General features: G+C 45.8%; 3 protein-coding genes across 3 annotated transcripts; 2 read left to right on the top strand and 1 right to left on the bottom strand.

Moving 5' to 3' along the window:
* Positions 1-38: 38 nt before the first annotated feature.
* Positions 39-3,308, top strand: si:dkey-7l6.3 (zinc finger protein 467). Its single transcript, XM_029131359.3, has 4 exons — positions 39-491; positions 1,219-1,331; positions 1,420-1,537; positions 2,075-3,308. The coding sequence occupies exons 1-4, from the start codon at positions 212-214 to the stop codon at positions 2,887-2,889; spliced, it is 1,326 nt and encodes a 441-aa protein (XP_028987192.1). The 5' UTR covers positions 39-211; the 3' UTR covers positions 2,890-3,308.
* Positions 3,309-3,759: 451 nt separating this feature from the next.
* Positions 3,760-10,265, top strand: LOC114844195 (uncharacterized). Its single transcript, XM_055503921.1, has 7 exons — positions 3,760-4,260; positions 4,513-4,573; positions 5,040-5,923; positions 7,602-7,811; positions 8,093-8,514; positions 8,778-9,010; positions 9,108-10,265. The coding sequence occupies exons 1-7, from the start codon at positions 3,922-3,924 to the stop codon at positions 9,896-9,898; spliced, it is 2,940 nt and encodes a 979-aa protein (XP_055359896.1). The 5' UTR covers positions 3,760-3,921; the 3' UTR covers positions 9,899-10,265.
* Positions 10,266-12,669: 2,404 nt separating this feature from the next.
* On the bottom strand, positions 12,670-17,701 carry tmem71 (transmembrane protein 71). Its single transcript, XM_029131372.3, has 11 exons — positions 17,484-17,701; positions 15,651-15,735; positions 15,161-15,222; positions 14,900-14,945; positions 14,618-14,827; positions 13,667-13,950; positions 13,402-13,596; positions 13,208-13,274; positions 13,053-13,114; positions 12,860-12,909; positions 12,670-12,772 (listed from the first exon to the last, which is right to left on the bottom strand). Exons 3-11 carry the CDS (start codon positions 15,189-15,191, stop codon positions 12,749-12,751), a joined length of 969 nt encoding a protein of 322 aa, XP_028987205.1. The 5' UTR covers positions 15,192-15,222; positions 15,651-15,735; positions 17,484-17,701; the 3' UTR covers positions 12,670-12,748.
* Between the last annotated feature and the right edge of the window lie 431 nt (positions 17,702-18,132).

Here is an 18,132-nt window from a genome sequence, read left to right as displayed (position 1 = left end):
GTTGCGGAAGTTGCTGAACGCCACGCGGAGAGGGAACCAGCCCACTGACAACAAACAGCAGCGGGTAACAGCAGCATCTGCCCGCGTCGCGCGCTGCTTGGTGCCAGATAAGCAGGAACTAAACTCCCCTCAGCCGTTCTTCGGCTCTGCTGGACGCTTCGTGTCGCCCCATGTTCGTTTAAACTCCGGGTTTGTTTCGCGTCCGCACAAAATGACGAGTTACAAGGCGTTCCATTCTCAGCTGACATCCATCATGGAGGCGCTGACCAAAGCGGCGGTGGCGGAGATCTGCGAGCTGGTGGATGACAGCTACGCCGTGCTGCAGCTGGAGATCACGCGCAGCCACAAGGAGAACGAGGCGCTGAGGAGGAAGCTGCAGCTGATCGAGACCATCATCGCCAGGGGACACCGGCGGAACGCCGGGATGTTGGATTACGCGTCCCCGGAGGAGGAGGAGGAGGCCGCCGGGGGACGGATGGATTTCACAGATGGTGCGTTCAGGGGCCCCGCCAGCCCCCAGCCGAGCTGTTGGCTGCTTGTTGGGATGTTTTGCGCCTTGGTTGCGTCATTAATGGCAGCGACGAGTCGGGTGGCTCCAATAACCGCCGCCGATACGTAGGTAGAAAATCGACGGTGCGCACCGAACTTCACTTGGAAACGGTGCAATAAAAGTTTTACTCACGAGTGAAACATTTGCTTTTGATAGATCGGTTTCACTTTGGTTGTTATATGCATTTTAAGCTTCAGCAACGAATTCGGCAAAGAGTATATTCCAAACTACAGGAAGTCTCAGCCTGTGTTATGTTATAATATTAGAGTTACATTTTGAGGTGCAAAAGTAGTGCAGAACGTATGAACGTAGTGAAGGGAGCTTGTGGGACAGTTTGTGTGCTGTGACCCGTTCCTGGGGGGTCATCGAGCATTTACTACTTTTACATTTACTACTGTAAGAGTGGGAATATTATTAGGAAGTAAAGGGGTAAAAGTAGGTTTGCTGCATTTATGTATATCAGACCAATCAGTCTTTGTCGTGTGGGGTTTGTAACAGTATAAATACAGGCCTTGGCTCCTCGGTCCTATCATAGACACTGGTGTAGGCGTGCTGTATGAGGTCTGACCCGCGCCAACACACAAGTAAAGCTTTGTTTTATCACACTGACGTCCCATGTTCAGATCAGAGACTCTCGTGCGGCTAATGATGTTTTGTTTTCTACCTAGAACATGTCTTGCCAAGCAGATTGGGAGCCAAACAGCCGAAGGTGAACCTCAGAAGAAGTGGAAGAAACCCTGCTCTAGTCCCGGTGGCTGAGGTGGCTGCTGCAAACAAAGAGGTGAGACCAAAGATACACAACCAAGCTAAGGTAATAATTCTTCAGCTGTAGATTAGATCAGTGACTTGATTTCACATTGTCCCCTCAGGACGCCAGAACAGCTGAACAGTCAAATGATCCGGAGGTGGTTCTGATAAAGGAAGAAGCGGCGCGAGAGGAGGTGGCGGACGGCGCCTCCGCAGGGGAGCTGCTCCTCAACGAGGACGGTGAGAGACGACGAGCAGAAAAAACACAGTGCTGATGTCATGTTTGGACCAGCGCGTTCCCTGGTGCTGTCTGTCAGTTTGACGTGTGTGTAAATGAGCCTTTGGGGGAGGACGACCACTTACAGCGAGGAGAAACAGCAGATATAAGCGCAAGATAAGCTTTTCACAGGGGAACACAGCAGCGAGCACAGTTTCACACTTTGTCATCAGTGTGAACCCATGTTTGGTTGACATTTCTTTTTACTTCTGCTCTTGAGCATGAGAAAACCAGACAAAGTGCCTCAGTGTGACATGTTCCCTGTTTCTTTTGTACTTCATAAGCACAACAGGTGGAAATACTATAATGATGTTATTTTTGCCGCATTGTTTCTCACTGATTCTTTTTTCACTAACATGCTTGCCATTGTTTGCCTAAATAACTTATCAGATTGATAAACAAAGTCTTTATGAAACACCAGTCAGTTTCATCAGACACATGGTTCTCTTCAAAACACTTCAAAATGCAAAATCACTTTTGTTATTTATTTCCTTCTGTAGGAACAGAGGTGCAGCTACAGGAGGCAGATGAAAGTGAAGGACCCTCTGTGATGAGGGTCCCCTCCTCAGTGGTCGACACAAGGCCGTGGGATCACAGCAATAAACTGCCTGAGCGAGTGGAGCATCGTGAATGCCAGAGTGCACCAGGTTCTCCAGGCCCTGCAGGAGGTACTGGCACTGAGAAGAGCCCAGTCCATGTATTTGATTTGGCATCAGAGTCAGACAGTGAAACTCTGTCTGCAGCTGAATTGAGCAAGTCTTTCCTTCTGAGGTCTGGAGGAAGCCCTGCATCACTGCCGGGGACGTCTGAGCTGAAGCAGGGTGTGTCTCTGATCACTTCCCTCCCCTTCGACACAGAGGTGGATCTCTCCTCCACGTGGACCAATCAGGGGCTGCCGGGCATGGTGTCCGTGCCCCATCGTTCATACCTCCCATCTGACCACCGTCCGACAGACCTGAACACGGCCAGCTTTCCTTTAACATTAGGCCTAAGTGGCTCCAGACTGGACCCCGTGGACCTGAACAGGTACTACCGGGACAGGCGCTTCGTCTGCAGCTACTGCGGCAAATGCTTTACATCGTCGCGGAGCCTGGAGACACACGTGCGAGTCCACACCGGCGAGCGGCCGTACAGCTGCGCTCAGTGTGGGAAGCGGTTCACACAGTCGGGTCACCTGAAGACGCACCAGAGCGTCCACACGGGAGAGCGGCCCTTCGCCTGTGAGCACTGTGGGAAACGATTCGCCGGGAAGCAGAACCTGAGGATCCATCAGCAGAAGCACCATCTGGCTGAACAGGGAGCTGCTCCGGTTTAACTCGGCAGAAAGGAGGAGAGATGAACACTGAAAGGGCTGAACACGGTGACCGGACCTGCTGAAATATATGCACCTGTGGTCCTGCACAGTACAGAGGAACACGCAGTGAGCTCAAAGCTGTGATGGACCAGAACCTTCCTGCTGTTATCTGCCAATTAAAACAGAGCTTTTTATGTTGAAATCTTTTTTAAAGAAGTTTTAAGAGAGTGGTTCTTTTCATAAGATTATTCCATAGTTTTACCTCTAGCTTCTGTCAGGCCTTGACTCTCTGAACTGCCTGGTTCAGAACCATTGTTACCTCAAACAGAAGATGAGCTGTTTTCCCAAACTTCAGGTCAGTGACCTGACTGCCTGGTGAAGCTGGTTACATTTATTGTTTGGTGTATATCTGAAATTATAAATAAATATGTAAAATTAAATGTAAAGTGCAGGCTTGAATGACTTGAATGAACAGTTAATTTCAGTGTTTTGCTCTTTGAGATGCAAATTCAGTGTTTGCTGATTTGATTTTGAGACTAAAGCGCCTGTCAGACAATCAAAAGGCAGGCTGTTGTAGCTGTTGATTGAAAGGTGACCTGGAGCCCAATTATCATCAAACCAAAACATTGGCAACCCTTTAAAAATATGAAACATTTACGTATTTCATTTTTTTATTGTGTTGTCATTATAACATTATTATTATATTGTTGTGGATGGGTATTATTTTGTATTTTGACATCTTTATGTTATTTTTTTAATCAATATAAAACATAAATAACGCTATTGCTACCTATTAATTTAGCCCATTTGGTTTTAAAACTACAGATCTATGATCTACTAATAATCCTGTAATATTCCTCTAATAGCCATGCTCTTATTTTGAAATCTGCACTGTTTTTTCCGGATTCGCAGGTCAGGGAGAAAAATAATCGTTTTTGCTCCATTGTGGTGGAGCAGCTAACATATTTAGGGCGCACACATCAGCACGCGTTCTAGTGGCCGTTAGAGTTCTATGGAGTTCGGAACCGGCCTGGTTCACCCCCGAGCGGTGAGATGGCAGTTTTAACCAGCAAAGCGCTTCACGAGCAACTCTCCGTCATCATGGGCGCGCTGACCAAAGCTGCGGTGGCGGAGATTTGCAAGGTGGTGGACAAAGGCTACGCGGCGCTTCAGATGGAGATCACCCGCAGCCACAAGGAGAACGAGGACCTGAAGAAGAAGCTGCACCTCATCGAGTCCATCGTGGTTCGGGGGAGTAGCGCTGCGGCGCCCGTGGCTGAGGCGGAGGTGGCGTTAGCAGCGGAAGCAGCCGTTCAGCGGAATGGACGCGGCGGGGACGTCGCTGCTGCGGGCGCAGGAGGCGGTCAACATGCGGTGACAGTGCGGAAAGAGGTAACCGCACAGCGCTACCTCCTCCATCTTCTGTAGAATCGTCCTATTTGCGTTATACAGCGAGCAGAAGATCATTTTGTGGTTTCAACAACAACGTGTGTGCATTAGGATCATGTACTCACAAGTTTGCAATAACTACTACAATAAATGCACCTCGTTCCACTAGCCACTGGTCCTTATTATTATTTTAAAGCTGCAGTTACTACTGCTATTATTATTTTTATAATAATGTTATTGTCCTGGTTTTAATAGCTTCCAGAGGTGGTGCTGATCAAAGACGAGGACTCAGACAATGAAGACAACTTTTTAGAAGGTCAGTGTACACGGCTTCACAGGTTGTACAGTGCAAAGAGTGCAAACAGCATAAAAAACATGCATCTGCTCCACTGTGAGTCAGTTGAGACCTTCTTCAGGATTTTACTTGCACAGGAATGAGCAGTTTACAGAGAAGGCAACTTCCTCTCACTCAAGAGAAAAGAGTACAGCTTAGTTATATGGATGGTTTCCACCATGAGGTCACAATACAAACCATTGATCACAATACATGGGAAAATATTTTTTTGCACCAAGCACATCAGATAAAGATGTTACAATACTGAACACACAGATACACCCTGTTCTTGCAGAGCAGAAGGGAGAAAACCTCTCTGAGAACACCAAAGTCACAGCCACAGCAAATCAGCAAAAAATGCTTCAATGATTAAAATGCAGTATATTTCCAACACCAATCTGCTGTTCATAGCTCAGCTAGTGGATGATGGATACTGTCTGTCTTTCAGAACATACACCTGTGGGCGGAGGTACAGCTGCAACAACAGAGACTGTCACATCGACACCGACCAGCCGAAACCTGAAGAGAAACTGGCCAAGAAGTGAAGGGAAAGACAAGAGTCCATGCTCCGAGCAGCTCACACTGAGGACATCCCAACTGACTGAGACACTGAAGACTGTGACCGTCTACAGCGTGGGCTCTCCTCATAGGGAACCTGGCTGCTCCAGTCAGCTCGGAAGTGATGAGATGGAGGCCAGCGAGTCGGTTGGTTCCTACTCCTCACAGGTGGACCCAGATCTCCATCTAGTCCAGGAGAGCCTGCTGGTTCCTCCCAGCGCTAACAGACAGACTTATTTTGGTAATAGCACTGAATCTGAGTCTCGCTCCACGTGGAACAAACAGACAAAAAGTCAGTTGCCTTTTGCTCAGTTTCAGCAAAGTGAAAATGTGGACAATGAGGCTTTTGGGCTCAAGCTGGTCAGCGTGTCAGGTTCAACCTCGGCAGAGTGTCAGCTGTCTGAAAACAGCAACTCCACATTCGAGTACGAGGACGCTGAAATGATGAACGTTCCTCTTTACGGGGAGCAGTCAGGCCGGTCGCAGCTCTGTGACGAGCAGCTGGGCTCTGGAGCCCGAGGGAAGCGTTTCATATGCTCCGTGTGCAGCAAGACGTACGCCACATCCCAGAACCTGGAGGTGCACCTGCGCATCCACACGGGCGAGAGGCCGTTCAGCTGCAGCCAATGCGGCAAGAAGTTCACGCAGTCGTGTCACCTGAAGTCGCACCTGAGCGTGCATTCTGGAGAGCGGCCGTACGCCTGCACGCTGTGCTCCAAGACCTTCATCGTCAAGTACAGTCTCAATTTACACATGAAGAAATGCCACCCCAACGTCTAAAGGAGCCTGATGTGGTTCTACTTTTAAAGACTTAATAAATTGCATTTCATGCCACCTTATTTTAGGTGTTTAATGTGCTGGTAAAGATAAAAGATAACATTTCACACTGTTCTTTATACAGCAAACAGCTCATCAAATGAATTGCCAGGACTGTCTCCACTTGTTAAACTAAAACGTAAAGGTTCTCGTTTTTGCAGTTTAGTCTTTTCCTGAATAACATTTAATAATGCTGTTTCAAACTCATCATCTTTGGTTTTATGTCATTGTGTTGTTAGTAAACTTGCTCTGTAGCAGAGAGATGGATACATGGACTTGTTGGGCTTTGACTGATGGTTGCATGAAAAAGCAGCGTGTTTTGTCGCCAGGTTGTGGAAACTAGTATGGAGATTTTTTGTATTTTTCACATACACTGGCAGTTAAACACAAAGAACCACTCACAGAAAACCACAACAATAAAAGAGATGCCAACAAATACAGTACCTGCAAAACACCCTGATGACTGATCGGATTGGGATATTTTTATTAATTTTTTTCTAAAAATGAAATGGATATAAATAAAAAAGGCAGATGTAATAATTGTATTATTACGAAAAAACATTTTTTTTAAAATGAGCTTAATTTGGAAAATGGTTGTGATTATTTCATAATTTCATGGTCAGTTTACATAATTGTCTGTCATTATTTATGTGAGTATTTATTTTATAATGTCCTATTAATTAATTTAATATCGAACACTTTGGAGTTTCATAGCCCATTCCCAGACTAAGATTTTTTCCTTTGCATCTCCTATTAGGCCTGGTGGCTCAGTGAATAGAGCTGGGATGCAGTAGGTTGTGTGTTTAATATGCGTTTCCAGCAGCTGGTGTGACCTGCTGAAGAATTACGCCAGGTGACGGCAATCGCAATCGGCCCATTGATATAGCGAGTATATAGCCATAATAAATACTAGTGAGCAAGATTAACATACCTTTTCTTTTAGAGCTCTATTATACAAACACGCACACACACACTGTGCATTGAAACTGTAGCGCATTTAGGTGTGCAAAACTTATTTTTATTCTCATTTGAGCTGTGCTTTCACCAACGGCGCACAACCAATAACTTAACAGAGGCATAGTCGCATAGTTGTAATTGTTCTGCTGTTTTTGTGGCGTATAGATTTTACCCATTCTTTTAGTTTGGCAGTTTGTGATTTTTTCCCTCAGATGAACAGTCATAGAGTCTTTACTCCAACTTACTGCTGAAATCGGTTTAGCATAGGAAGATGCTAAACCGTATATAGATGTAATATAGATGTATGTATATAGATGTAAAGTATTCTCTCATGACATAATGAATTTAAACACTACAGCAATAAGGCTGCTGTTGACTCTACTCATATGCAGTAGACAAGTCAAGGGCCAAAGCACATTAAAAGGAAATGACGGGTTAATAATTCAGATTAACTTCTATGAGGTGGAAAGTATTGTAGTTCACCTTGTGAATCTGATGAGAAAATACCACTTGGTTACAATGAAGACAGAAAAAGAAATGTTTAACTGCAAATATTTTCCCCTGAGAGTTGTGAAGAAGCCTGCAGCCTGATAAACAACACTTAAAATGGTAAATGGTCAGTTTTGTATAGTGTACGTCACGTGAGAAGAAAATGTCCTAAATTTCGCTTACCTGCCAGATGTTCAGCAGGATAGAAGCTTGCAGCCAGATGGTGAATGACGATCACACTGCTTGTGTCAGCAGGACAGTTCAGGTCAAGTCAGTGTTGGCATATCCAGACTTTGAACTGCCATTCATACTCCACACTGATGCCTCCCAGCAGGGCCTTGGGGTGGTGCAGCATCAAAAGCAGGGCAGTAAAATGAGAGTGATTGGCGACGGCTCTGAAGTGGGCAGTGTGTGATAAATGTCTTTTATGCCCCTCACTTCACTGTATTTACTGAAAACAACCCATTGACGTATATAATGAGCACTGCCAAACAGTAGGTCAGACTTTTACAGTGAAAGTCCTCCATTCACTTTTCATTGTTTGAGCTGATGCTGCGTTCACGAGCTACAGGTGAAATCTGCGTTGTAGTAAACGTTAGCTTGTCATACCGTTTTTATTGCGTTTGCACATGCGCACTGCGTGGCGTATTTCCGTTTCCTCCTCCCATCTCTTCCTGATTTTTGTCGTGTTTACGCTGGGTGGGAGTTAGCGTCGGTCTGGAGCGTCTCCTGCGTTTATTGTCCTGCACAGGTGATTCGGATCGTTCTGCTGCAATAAAGAAGCACGTGGCTGAGTCCAAACATGTCCCCCGCCTCCACCTTCCACGCGCAGCTGGCCTCCATCATGGAGGTGCTGGCCAACACTGCGGTGGCGGAGATCTGCGAGCTCGTGGACAGCGGATACTCGCTGCTACAGTTGGAGATCTCGCGGAGCCGCAAAGACAACGAGCTGCTGAGGAGAAAGCTGCGGCTCATGGAGCTGAAAGCCGCACGCGCGAACGCTCTGAGAAGCGCCGCGAGCGGCACCGCGCTTGTGGGCGCGAGCGGACGGGCTCGCGCCCAACGGGCTCAGCCCGGCAAGGAGGCGAGGCGCAGACCGGAGGGTAAACGTCCACGTTTATATTGATAAGCCGCCTCGAATGAACATTATGACAATGTTTGTGTTTATTTATTATTATTCATCACAGCGTGGCAGAAAATAAACAACATAAAGCTTTATACAACTGAGTTATTGCTTTGATTTGTTATCATGTAGCAGATCCTCATTTCCCGTGTGCGTTGCATTATGGGACAATAAATAAACACGGCTGTTTTTCAAACTGAGCACCTCCAGGCTGGTTTTAATTGTCTCCATCGTGTCCTCCAGGGGGGTTGGCGCCGCCCACAGCGTCTCTGAAGGGTCCTCCACCTGCTTCAGGACAAGAGGCCCCACAGCTGCCGGTGCGAGAAGTTGGCGTCTTCCTTTACTTCCTTGCAGTGCTTGTTTTATCCCTCACTTTGTTTCTTCTCCCTTTCTGTGGTTCCAGTCCCCAAACCACATCACTGCTGTGATCAAGGTGGAGGACGATGATGAGGACTGGTCCCAGACTGAGCTGGACAGTGAGTGACGCTGTGTATAATCAGGACCTTTTTAAGCAGGTGTTATTTAATCTATAGCTTGTGAAACCTCTAATGTAACGTGTTTCTCTTTCTCCAGAAGGTTTTTGTCGCGTTAATAGAGATCAGGCCACAGAGACGGATGCTCCACGTCAGCCGGCCGAACAGGCAGCCACAAACCAGGACAAAGGCCCGTCTCAGGCCTGGATGAGCGGTGAAGTCAGCTCCACCTCCATGTCGCTGCAGAAAACCCTGAACTCCAGCAGCTACGACTGCCTGGTGTTTGAGCCGCCGCTGCAGCAGAACCCTGAGAGCGAGGATCCCGGCTGCTCCTACCTGTTTGATAAGGATGTGAGCGCTTTAGATACAGACAGCAGCCGCTTCCCTTTCACCATCACAGAGGTCAGGTCTGTATCAGAGCAGCAGCCGCCTGCAGTGTCCACAGACGGCCAGCAGAGGGCGCTGTTGGTCCCAGACCAGCCTCAGCATCCGGTTAGAAGGAGTGGACGGAGGCAGCAGGAGGCAGTGAACGAACCCGGGGACCACGTTGGTTTCTTTGTTTGTAACTTCTGTGGCAAGTCTCTGTCCTGCCTGAAGAACCTAAAGACCCACATGAGGGTCCACACGGGCGAGAAACCGTTTGTCTGCTCTCTCTGTGGAAAGCGCTTCTCCGACTCCAGCAACCTGAAACGCCACCAGAGCGTCCACACCGGCGAGAAGCGCTACGGCTGCGCCCACTGCAGCAAGCGCTTCGCCCAGTCCGGATCCCTGAAGGTGCACATGACCTCCCACGCAGAGTGCAAGCAGCTCTGCTGTTCGCAGTGTGGCAAGACGTTCATATCCAGCGCCCACCTGCGAAGACACGCCCTAGTGCATGCTGGGAAGACGTGAGCAGCCGCGCTTCGCTGATGGAGTTACAACACCACACACTTATATTCAGCATTGCACCAGTCATGTGTTCATCCTCGTCTCCATGGTAACCAAGTGGCCTGAGGAACGTGCTAGTGGTTCTACTAGAATTGTGGTGGTTTGGGTTCTGCCAGCTGGTGCTGCTCGGCACGAGTTGCTGAGTTTGGGGGTATTTCATTTAGTTTAACTACAAACAGATATGTATGATCAGGTCACGTCATAGAGCAAAGGAAGGGAGACTGAACGTTGTTCCTTTTTGTGATACAGTAACAGGATCTTTGTTCTGACAATAAACTACAGGCTTTGGTTAAATAAAAAAATGCTTTGATGATTCAGAACTGAAAACTAACTGAAGCAGCTGTTTCTTGATTTACCTTCAGTTCCTTTTCATTTTCATTGTCTGGAACCAGTGCTTTTCATCAACTTTTCTGCTTCTGTACAAACCAGCTGACCAAACTAAAACACTGAACAGAAATGCACTGTTTGCCTTTGTAACAGGGTTTAATGGATTAGTTAAACAAAACAGTTACATCAATATGAAAACAGTTCACTATTTAAAGGACTGTAAAAGTAAATCTTCACTTACAACAGGCTGAAAAAGGCAACTGCGACTAAAGTATCAATCAAGTATCAAGTATCATTCAGCCAATTTATTGAACAGCAGTGATCAACACTGCAGGAAATGACCTCTTGGTCCTTTAAAGTGTTTTTAGACATACAACTAAGTTGATTCTCTATCAATCAAATTTAACTCTAAAGTTTACTTTTACAGTTTCAGAACAAACATGGATCAAATTTAACCATATAAATACAGTACAATGGAAAAACATCAATAAGTGCCATCAGAAGAACTATACCATTTCTACCACTGGGGACAATGTGACAGAACAGGAGCTTATCTACAGGTTCTACTCATGTGGCCGCTGGCAAAGAACCTGTTAAAAATAGCTTCAGTTACAGAGCGTCATTATTACGACGTCGTCCAAAGCCATGATTCTGTTCTAGTCCTGACCATAAAAGCCAAACTAGCGCTGGGCTAAAAACTGCTAATGACAGTGTCACATTATTTATTTGATGAATATAACATTTGTGTCAGTGCAGCTTTAAGTGAAAAACAATACAAATATATACAGACAATACCATTAATTATTAAGTATTAAAGGTAATAATATAGACTTTGTTTTTTCAGCTTTTCCTGAATCACATTTCCATTAACTGGCACTTTTAATAGATCTTTGTAAAAAGGAAACACACAATGTCATGCTATGTTCATGTCATATGGGATAAACTACAACTCCCAAGGTCAAAGTGTCGCACTGCTCCACTCATTGGTAACGTGTCTGTCTTTTACAACAACTTCTGTTTTATTTGGTTCAAAGCTGTGATTTTCCCTGTTAGTAGAATTCTATATCGTTATAGAATCGTCGCCGTCATTTGTTAAGGTGACGACTGAGGTAAGTCCCATATGTCATAAACGCAGCATGATTATCACAGGATGCAGATTCAGCCTGATCCGATCGAGCTACAGACATCTGTAAATATCAGCTCCTCCGTCCACGTTTCTTACACAACATCACATCAAAGATAAAGATTTCACACACAAGGAGCTGATCTGCGCTTTCAGTGAAAACAAAGCTCAGCTCTTCGTTTTAAGTCTTGGCATAGTTTGAGGACCAACATGATTTAAAACTTTATAAGTCCAAACCTTATAAAGTTTAACAGTACGGTTTCTTTCATTTAATTCATTTTTACATTGTCCTGATGAAAACGTTCATCCTATTCGTCTGCTAGAAGAATCAGATGCAGCTAGAAGCTTCTTCGTGAACCTCGTGCAGTTTGAAGGTTCCAAATGACGCAACTGGTTCATTGGTTTCAGTCTGAATACGCTATTCAACCATCACACTCCCTGATTGTGTCCCAGCTCTCCCAGCACAGACTGTGGTTCTGTGGTTCTGTCACTACTGGCTGATTTAAAGGCACTTAACAGCTGAAGAGTTTACTCTGTACATGTACCTGAAGATGATCTGTTAATATTTAAAATACACAATAATATTTCGTTTTTTGTCAGATCTGACCCGGTGCAGCTTTAAATCATCAGGACCAACATTCTGTAAAAAAACTCTTTTGTCAGGAAGAAATTGGCACTTTTATCTCCTGCGTTCAAACGTTTCAGGAGGCTTTTTGCATTAGGTTTTTAGACAAACTCAGCTGTGGTTTCAAACGGAGGTGAGGTTTAACATCAAGCTTGAAGCTCGTTACTTCACTGCTGGACAAGAATTTAGACACTTTGCAGACGCAGGTCTGAGGTTGGTCACTTTGGACAGCTCAAAAAAGCCAAGTTCAACTACTAACAGAAGATACGCATTGCAAACATACATCAGCTACATCTGATATGTATTTTTGATATAAAAGTGTCTTATAAACTTAAACTGCTAAACTACCGTGACGGGTGTCACCATGTTACTGAGCCCCTTCGGTTTTAACAGAAAGCAGCTGATTCTCTGTCATGGTTCCAACATGATTCAGGGCTGCAGTTACAGGCTCCTGTTCAGTTGAAACATAATTCAACATCCAGTTATAATTTAAAAAGCTCTGGGTCAAATATACAGACGATTTTAATCACCTTCGTCTTCACATGAACTCATTTACACTCAAGAAGTGGGCATTTGAGATTTACGAGCAGCCGCTGCTGTAAAACCTTCCTGGAGCTCAGAACCCGGTCTTTCAGGGGCCACATGCATGCAGACAGTTAATCAGATGTCAAAGTCCCATCAGACTTTTATTTCTCTCAGTTTCATCTTACTCCGACTGGACACCGCTCCATCTCCTCTTTTACTCGTTTCTGGAGGTGATATCCTGAAACGACATGTTGCAAAAGGTTCAGTCATTTCCTTTGTTGGTGACTCTATAGAATGAAATGGACTGAAATGGGTTCAGACTCACCTCTGTCTTCGCTCTCCTCCATTCACCCATTGGACCCGACTTGGTCACAACTGAAAGTGAAATGTTACATTACAATAACTCCTTCATGATTAATTTCACTCATATATGTAACTGAGCCATGACTTCTTGTAGGTTCTGTTACTACATATAATGCAGGTCACTTATTCACTAACAGATGTTTTATGCTACTTACACATAAATGTGGTGAACATCATGAACACAGTCGACGTCACAGCCGCGCTCCAGCATAAACACCTGCACACAGGAAAAATGAAAACATTAAACTTAACAAAGCTGAGTTTAAATGTACTTTAAGAACGACTGGAACCAATCTGAATCAGGGTTTACCGTGAATAGAGAGCCATGAGGATGAAGATGGTGAAGAGGAAGAGGAGGAAGGCCTTCAAGGATAAACCTGAAGCAATTCAATATATGTTGAGTTAATGGGCGACACTTGACAACTGAACAATGACATTAATTAATTGTTAAATAGACACTATTAAAATCATTACAATCCTCATCGTCACCATGTTGGAGCTCACCTGTGTGCTCAGATGAGGCCTGACAGCAGCAGCTGGTTCCGTAGAACGGTGAAGGGGGCGGGACTTCTGAGAGGCCGCCCAGCGAATGGGGGAACGCCTCTTTTGACTGACAGACCTCAGAGCAAATCTCCTCCTGGATGAGCAGCTTCGGGGCGGGGGCGTCCTTGTCAGGAGGGGGTGGGATCTCTGTGGGGTCTGAAACAAACGGGATCAGAAGCGCTCCTCTCAGATCCACTCGCAGCCAGAACCTCCAGCTGTTACCCACCATACGTGAAGCTGCAGCCGTCGTCCAGCTCAGGGGTCCTGGGTTCGAACCAGGTGGACTCGGCCAACGGGGTCGGGTCCTCCAGGCTGCTCCTGACCCAGTCCTGCTCCGCTTCAAATTCTCCATCCAGGGCGTTGTACTGATCCTGGTTCTGGTTCTGGTCCTGGCCTGTTCCAAACATGCCTCTGAAGACTTTCTGGTCCAGCCACGACTGGCAGCTCTCGGTCACGTTGCTCAGCAGACGAGCCAAAGAGCTGCGAGGCCTGCGTCTGCGCCGGAAGATTCTGAGGAGGAATGAAAACGCAATATTACAAACCGTTCTGACGCCTTCGGTGTTTATGTGAGTTTAATTAACCTGCCCTCTAATGATCACGTCTGTTAAAGCCTGTAACTTCTCAGCCGTCTCATGTTGATGCTGAATGTTGCTTTAACGAGTTTCCCAGCGACTGAAGTGATGATGTCACGTTCCTGAACGCTGCACACGTCAGGCGGCAGGAATCCTCCTTCCTGATTGGCTACTGAGAATGACCTCATGGCTGTAGAAGGCGAGAGGGCAGGTCTGTGTGTGTGTGTGTGTGTGTGTGTGTGTGTGTGTGTGTGTGTGTGTGTGTGTGTGTGTGCGTGTGTGTGTGTGTGTGCGTGCGTGCGTGTGTGTGCGTGTGTGTCTGTGCGTGTGTGTGTGTGTGTGTGTGTGTGTGTGTGTGTGTGCGTGTGTCTGTGCGTGTGTGTGTGCGTGCGTGTGTGTGTGCGTGTGTGTGCGTGTGTGTCTGTGCGTGTGTGTGTGCGTGTGCGTGCGTGCGTGCGTGCGTGTCAGCAGCTGGTTTTCTGTCCTGCACTGAGGAGTTTTAAGATGCATTTCGCTCAGTGGTGAATAATAATAATCCAACCCAATACTTCGGTGTCTTGACTTTATTTCCCTGCTCAAATTGTCAACGTACCCAAACCCCTCACCTGACCATGTTCTCCTTGTAGGACACCTTGGTTTCGCAGGGCGCCAGCGACACGGTGCCGTCCTGGTCCCAGGAGAAGCTGTCCTCGGTGACGGCGTAGTAGCCGTTGGTGAGGAGGCGCGGCGAGCGGCGGCAGCAGCAGGGGTCCCCCCCGCCCGGCGCCGGGTAGCACACGTAGGAGGAGTCGGGGGAGAGCAGCGACAGGTCCGGGCTGCGGGAGGAGGGAAAGAGCGCTGCAGCCGCCGCCAAACACATGTGCAACCATACGGCGCCAAGCTCTCACCTGTGACAGGAGCGATGGGCTCGAAGGCGCCGCTTCAGTGGTGAACCTGCAAAACACACGACAGCAGGCGTCACACTCGTCCTGAGAGCTTCCTATAAACAGAACCGTATCAGTTCGCCAGAGAGCGGGCTGAGGTCACAGAGCTGCTGCTGAAACAGGCCAGAGTGGAAAAGTTAAGTCAGGAACGGAGCGCGGCGCGTTGGGGCTGCGTCTACAGACAGAACAGTGCTGCACAACACGTTTGTGACGGCGCCGACGTACTTGTAACAGCTCCAGAGAGGAACACAGCCATGTTTGTCTGCAGCTGAGTCTGTTCTGTCCACCTGTGGAAGACAGAGGTAGGTTTCATCAGTAACGAGCGGGAAATGAGAAGCTTTTTCTCCAAACCTTTAAAACAACCCTAAAGTGTTAGAGAAATTTACACTTTCAGTTCATTAAATGGTCACTGTAAATGAACACATGAACCACATGTGCTCATTAGCTGGAACTATTTGTTCTACTCTACTCTGCTGAGACTTTGTAACAGCAGAACAATCTGAACTAAACAGTGTGTGTTGATACTCTAATACTGTGTATTAGAGTCTGTCCTCCCTGATCCACAGCTCAGTCACTTCCTTTAATGCTGCAGAGCTGATCAGACGGTTCCTCCTCTCTAGTCCCAGAACTCAGGGATTATCTAAACTAAGACTCTCCAGGCTAATAAAACTCTAATCCACACTCTAAAACGCAGGACTCCTTATTTTAGCCGTACCTTCAGATCGGGTTGTGGCCTTCAGCGCTCGGTGAACTGCTTTGTGTTGGGGCTCTCACACATCCTGCGGGAGCGAAGCAGCAGCCTGAGAAAAAATGCAGAAGAAAGAAAAACAGAGGCCGTGACTCTGAGCTCATGTTTCCTGTTAACGCCTTCTGTGCTGGAATGCAAACTGTAAAACGCATGGGACCATTTGTTTTGCGTCTCAAGTCACAAGAAGCAGCTGATTGTGAGACATGAGGCTGAGGCAGGAAGTCAGTGTGTCATTCTCTACTGTCTGACTGGTCCCTTCAATCCAGCCACAGTGAAGTGAGCTGAAGGAGGCAGACGACGGTAAACAGGCTGGTTTCACTGTGAAACCCCCGTTCACAGCAGAAGGAAACAGGTACAGCAACATGCACAGGACAATATACAAGTCTGAGCCAGAGTCCCTGCACAGCACAGCTGGTTTCAGAATTATCATAATGTGAAAGCTGATGTCACTGGTTTCAATAAACCTGTTTGTGAACGTAAACTGCTCCTGCATTTATTAAATCTGCTTCACGAACGCTTTATTCTCTGAAATCTTTGCTCTTTGGAAACGGATCAGAGACTGTTAGTGGGCGGAAAACACAGCCTCTGTGTTCCAGTGAATCCCTGGAGAAAACTGGGGGCGTGGGTGTGTGTGTGTGTGTGTGTGTGTGTGTGGGGGGGGGGGGGGGGGGGGGGGGTCCCTTCTCCTCCTCTGTTCCAACTGTGCAATGCTTGTTGTGATTTAAAACAGTGCACGGCAGCATCACCAGAAGGGCAGGAAAGAAAAAGGCTCGGCTGCTTCCAGACCGTTCAGGGTTTCCATCCACACACGTGTGTGAATGGGATAAAAACAGCACCTCCATCCTTCGTCCAAATATTATTACACCGCATCCACATATACGAGTGAGGTAGTGATAGAAAAACACAGGAAACTATAAAAATAAAATGTATTCTACTGTAAAAGCAAACTGTGACGCCGTCTAGTAATTTCTCCCCTTTGTGTGCGAGTTGGTGTCTCCCCATGTATTTCCCAGCATGCTTTGCGGCTGCAGTCTGTTCTCTGCTGGAGCTGCTGATGTTGGAGGAAAATGCGTAGCAGGAAAGGAAACGCTGGACGGAACCATCTCAGCATCAGCACAGAGCCACACTGAAGCACTGACTGTAACACACATGGATCTCAACAACTCATACTTGACTTGACAGAAACGTAATTAAAATGTTTAAATATACTGCAGCAATGGTTTTGACCTTTAATGCATTGTTTTGGTTATATCACCTCTGTTAATGCTCTTTTAAAAAGTATGAGGAATTTATTTCAGTAATATTTCTTCAGAATTACTTCTACTGATACTGTGTAGTTATTGTGATGATATTAATGATTATATTAATAAAACAGTAATAACCTGATAGAGTTATCTTGTGCTGCTACATTTATACAATATTCATTTATTTAATATTTCCGTTATACGTTAGAATTATGTGTGAGTCTCTTGTTGGTATCGTCCGTTAAATATCGTACTATACTTATTTATACTTGTATAAAGTAACAATAATTACACTTTAGACTAAAAATAATTAAATGTAAATTCGCGGCTATGCAAATTAATGAACAAAGTTACTTAATGAACGAAATAATCAATTCTTTGCATTAATAAATAAACCTGCATATAATAAAACAAGCGTTTAACCCCCGGCATTTACTGTAAATCTGTTTAAAACCAAACATGTTTGTTTTGTATTTTCCCCTATATTTATTCTGATCCCTGGAATCTACAGTAAAAACGCAAACAAAAGAAAAATAACGGGACTGACTGAACTCACCCGTTTTCCTCCTCTTTCTCGGCTGGAAGTTTAAATGAACCTTTTTGCAGGTGAGCGGATGAACTTCGCTCCTTTTCTTCTTCGTCGCGTCTTTTTCGTCTTCTGTTGATTAAACCAAACTAAAGCTCGGAGCTCGTGAAGCTCGACGCTCCGCAGCTGTCTCTGAGCCTCGCCCGCAAACCGGAAGCGCCGACTTTCCCGACAGATTGAAACACAACAAATCTGCGTCGAATTCAGTATTTCAAATTAAAAGCACAAAGTAATTTTGTTGGTTATTTTAGGAAAAAATAATTTAAACTAAACGTAGCAGTATTTATGTATGAGTTTATTTTTACATGTTCCCCTATTCCCCTTTAATAATGAATGAAGCTGCTATTATTACCAAAGGCCCCGAATTCCAACACCCTGAAAATTTTTGTACGATACATTTTTGTTTCTGTGTTACGCAGCTTTTTAAGAGCTGCTTCATAATAATACGTAATAATACTGTGTATTTTCATTAAGTCATTTTTTTTACAGATATATACATAAGCACAATATGTTTATGTACTGATAGCGACATCTAGTGGCAAAGAAACATTGTAGGATTGTTCAGGAAATCTCACATCTATAAATCTGACATTCATATGTTTGTTTGATGTACATACAT

This window comes from Betta splendens, chromosome 17 (genome assembly GCF_900634795.4).
Source record: "Betta splendens chromosome 17, fBetSpl5.4, whole genome shotgun sequence".
Classification (NCBI taxonomy): domain Eukaryota; kingdom Metazoa; phylum Chordata; class Actinopteri; order Anabantiformes; family Osphronemidae; genus Betta; species Betta splendens.
The sequence above is the reverse complement of the archived record's forward strand: the minus strand, read 5'-3'. Positions and strand labels throughout refer to the sequence as shown.

Bases quoted from the DNA above. Each gene is read 5' to 3' on its own strand.
- si:dkey-7l6.3 (XM_029131359.3), top strand. From the start codon at position 212: ATGACGAGTTACAAGGCGTTCCATTCTCAGCTGACATCCATCATGGAG. The intron at 492-1,218 runs GTGCGTTCAGGG...TTTTCTACCTAG, and splicing joins ACGGATGGATTTCACAGATG to AACATGTCTTGCCAAGCAGA. The intron at 1,332-1,419 runs GTGAGACCAAAG...TTGTCCCCTCAG, and splicing joins TGGCTGCTGCAAACAAAGAG to GACGCCAGAACAGCTGAACA.
- LOC114844195 (XM_055503921.1), top strand. From the start codon at position 3,922: ATGGCAGTTTTAACCAGCAAAGCGCTTCACGAGCAACTCTCCGTCATC. The intron at 4,261-4,512 runs GTAACCGCACAG...TGGTTTTAATAG, and splicing joins CGGTGACAGTGCGGAAAGAG to CTTCCAGAGGTGGTGCTGAT. The intron at 7,812-8,092 runs GTGGGCAGTGTG...TCTTCCTGATTT, and splicing joins TGATTGGCGACGGCTCTGAA to TTGTCGTGTTTACGCTGGGT.
- tmem71 (XM_029131372.3), bottom strand. From the start codon at position 15,191: ATGGCTGTGTTCCTCTCTGGAGCTGTTACAA. The intron at 13,275-13,401 runs GTGAGCTCCAAC...GAATTGCTTCAG, and splicing joins GGCCTCATCTGAGCACACAG to GTTTATCCTTGAAGGCCTTC. The intron at 12,773-12,859 runs GTGAGTCTGAAC...ATGTCGTTTCAG, and splicing joins GGAGGAGAGCGAAGACAGAG to GATATCACCTCCAGAAACGA.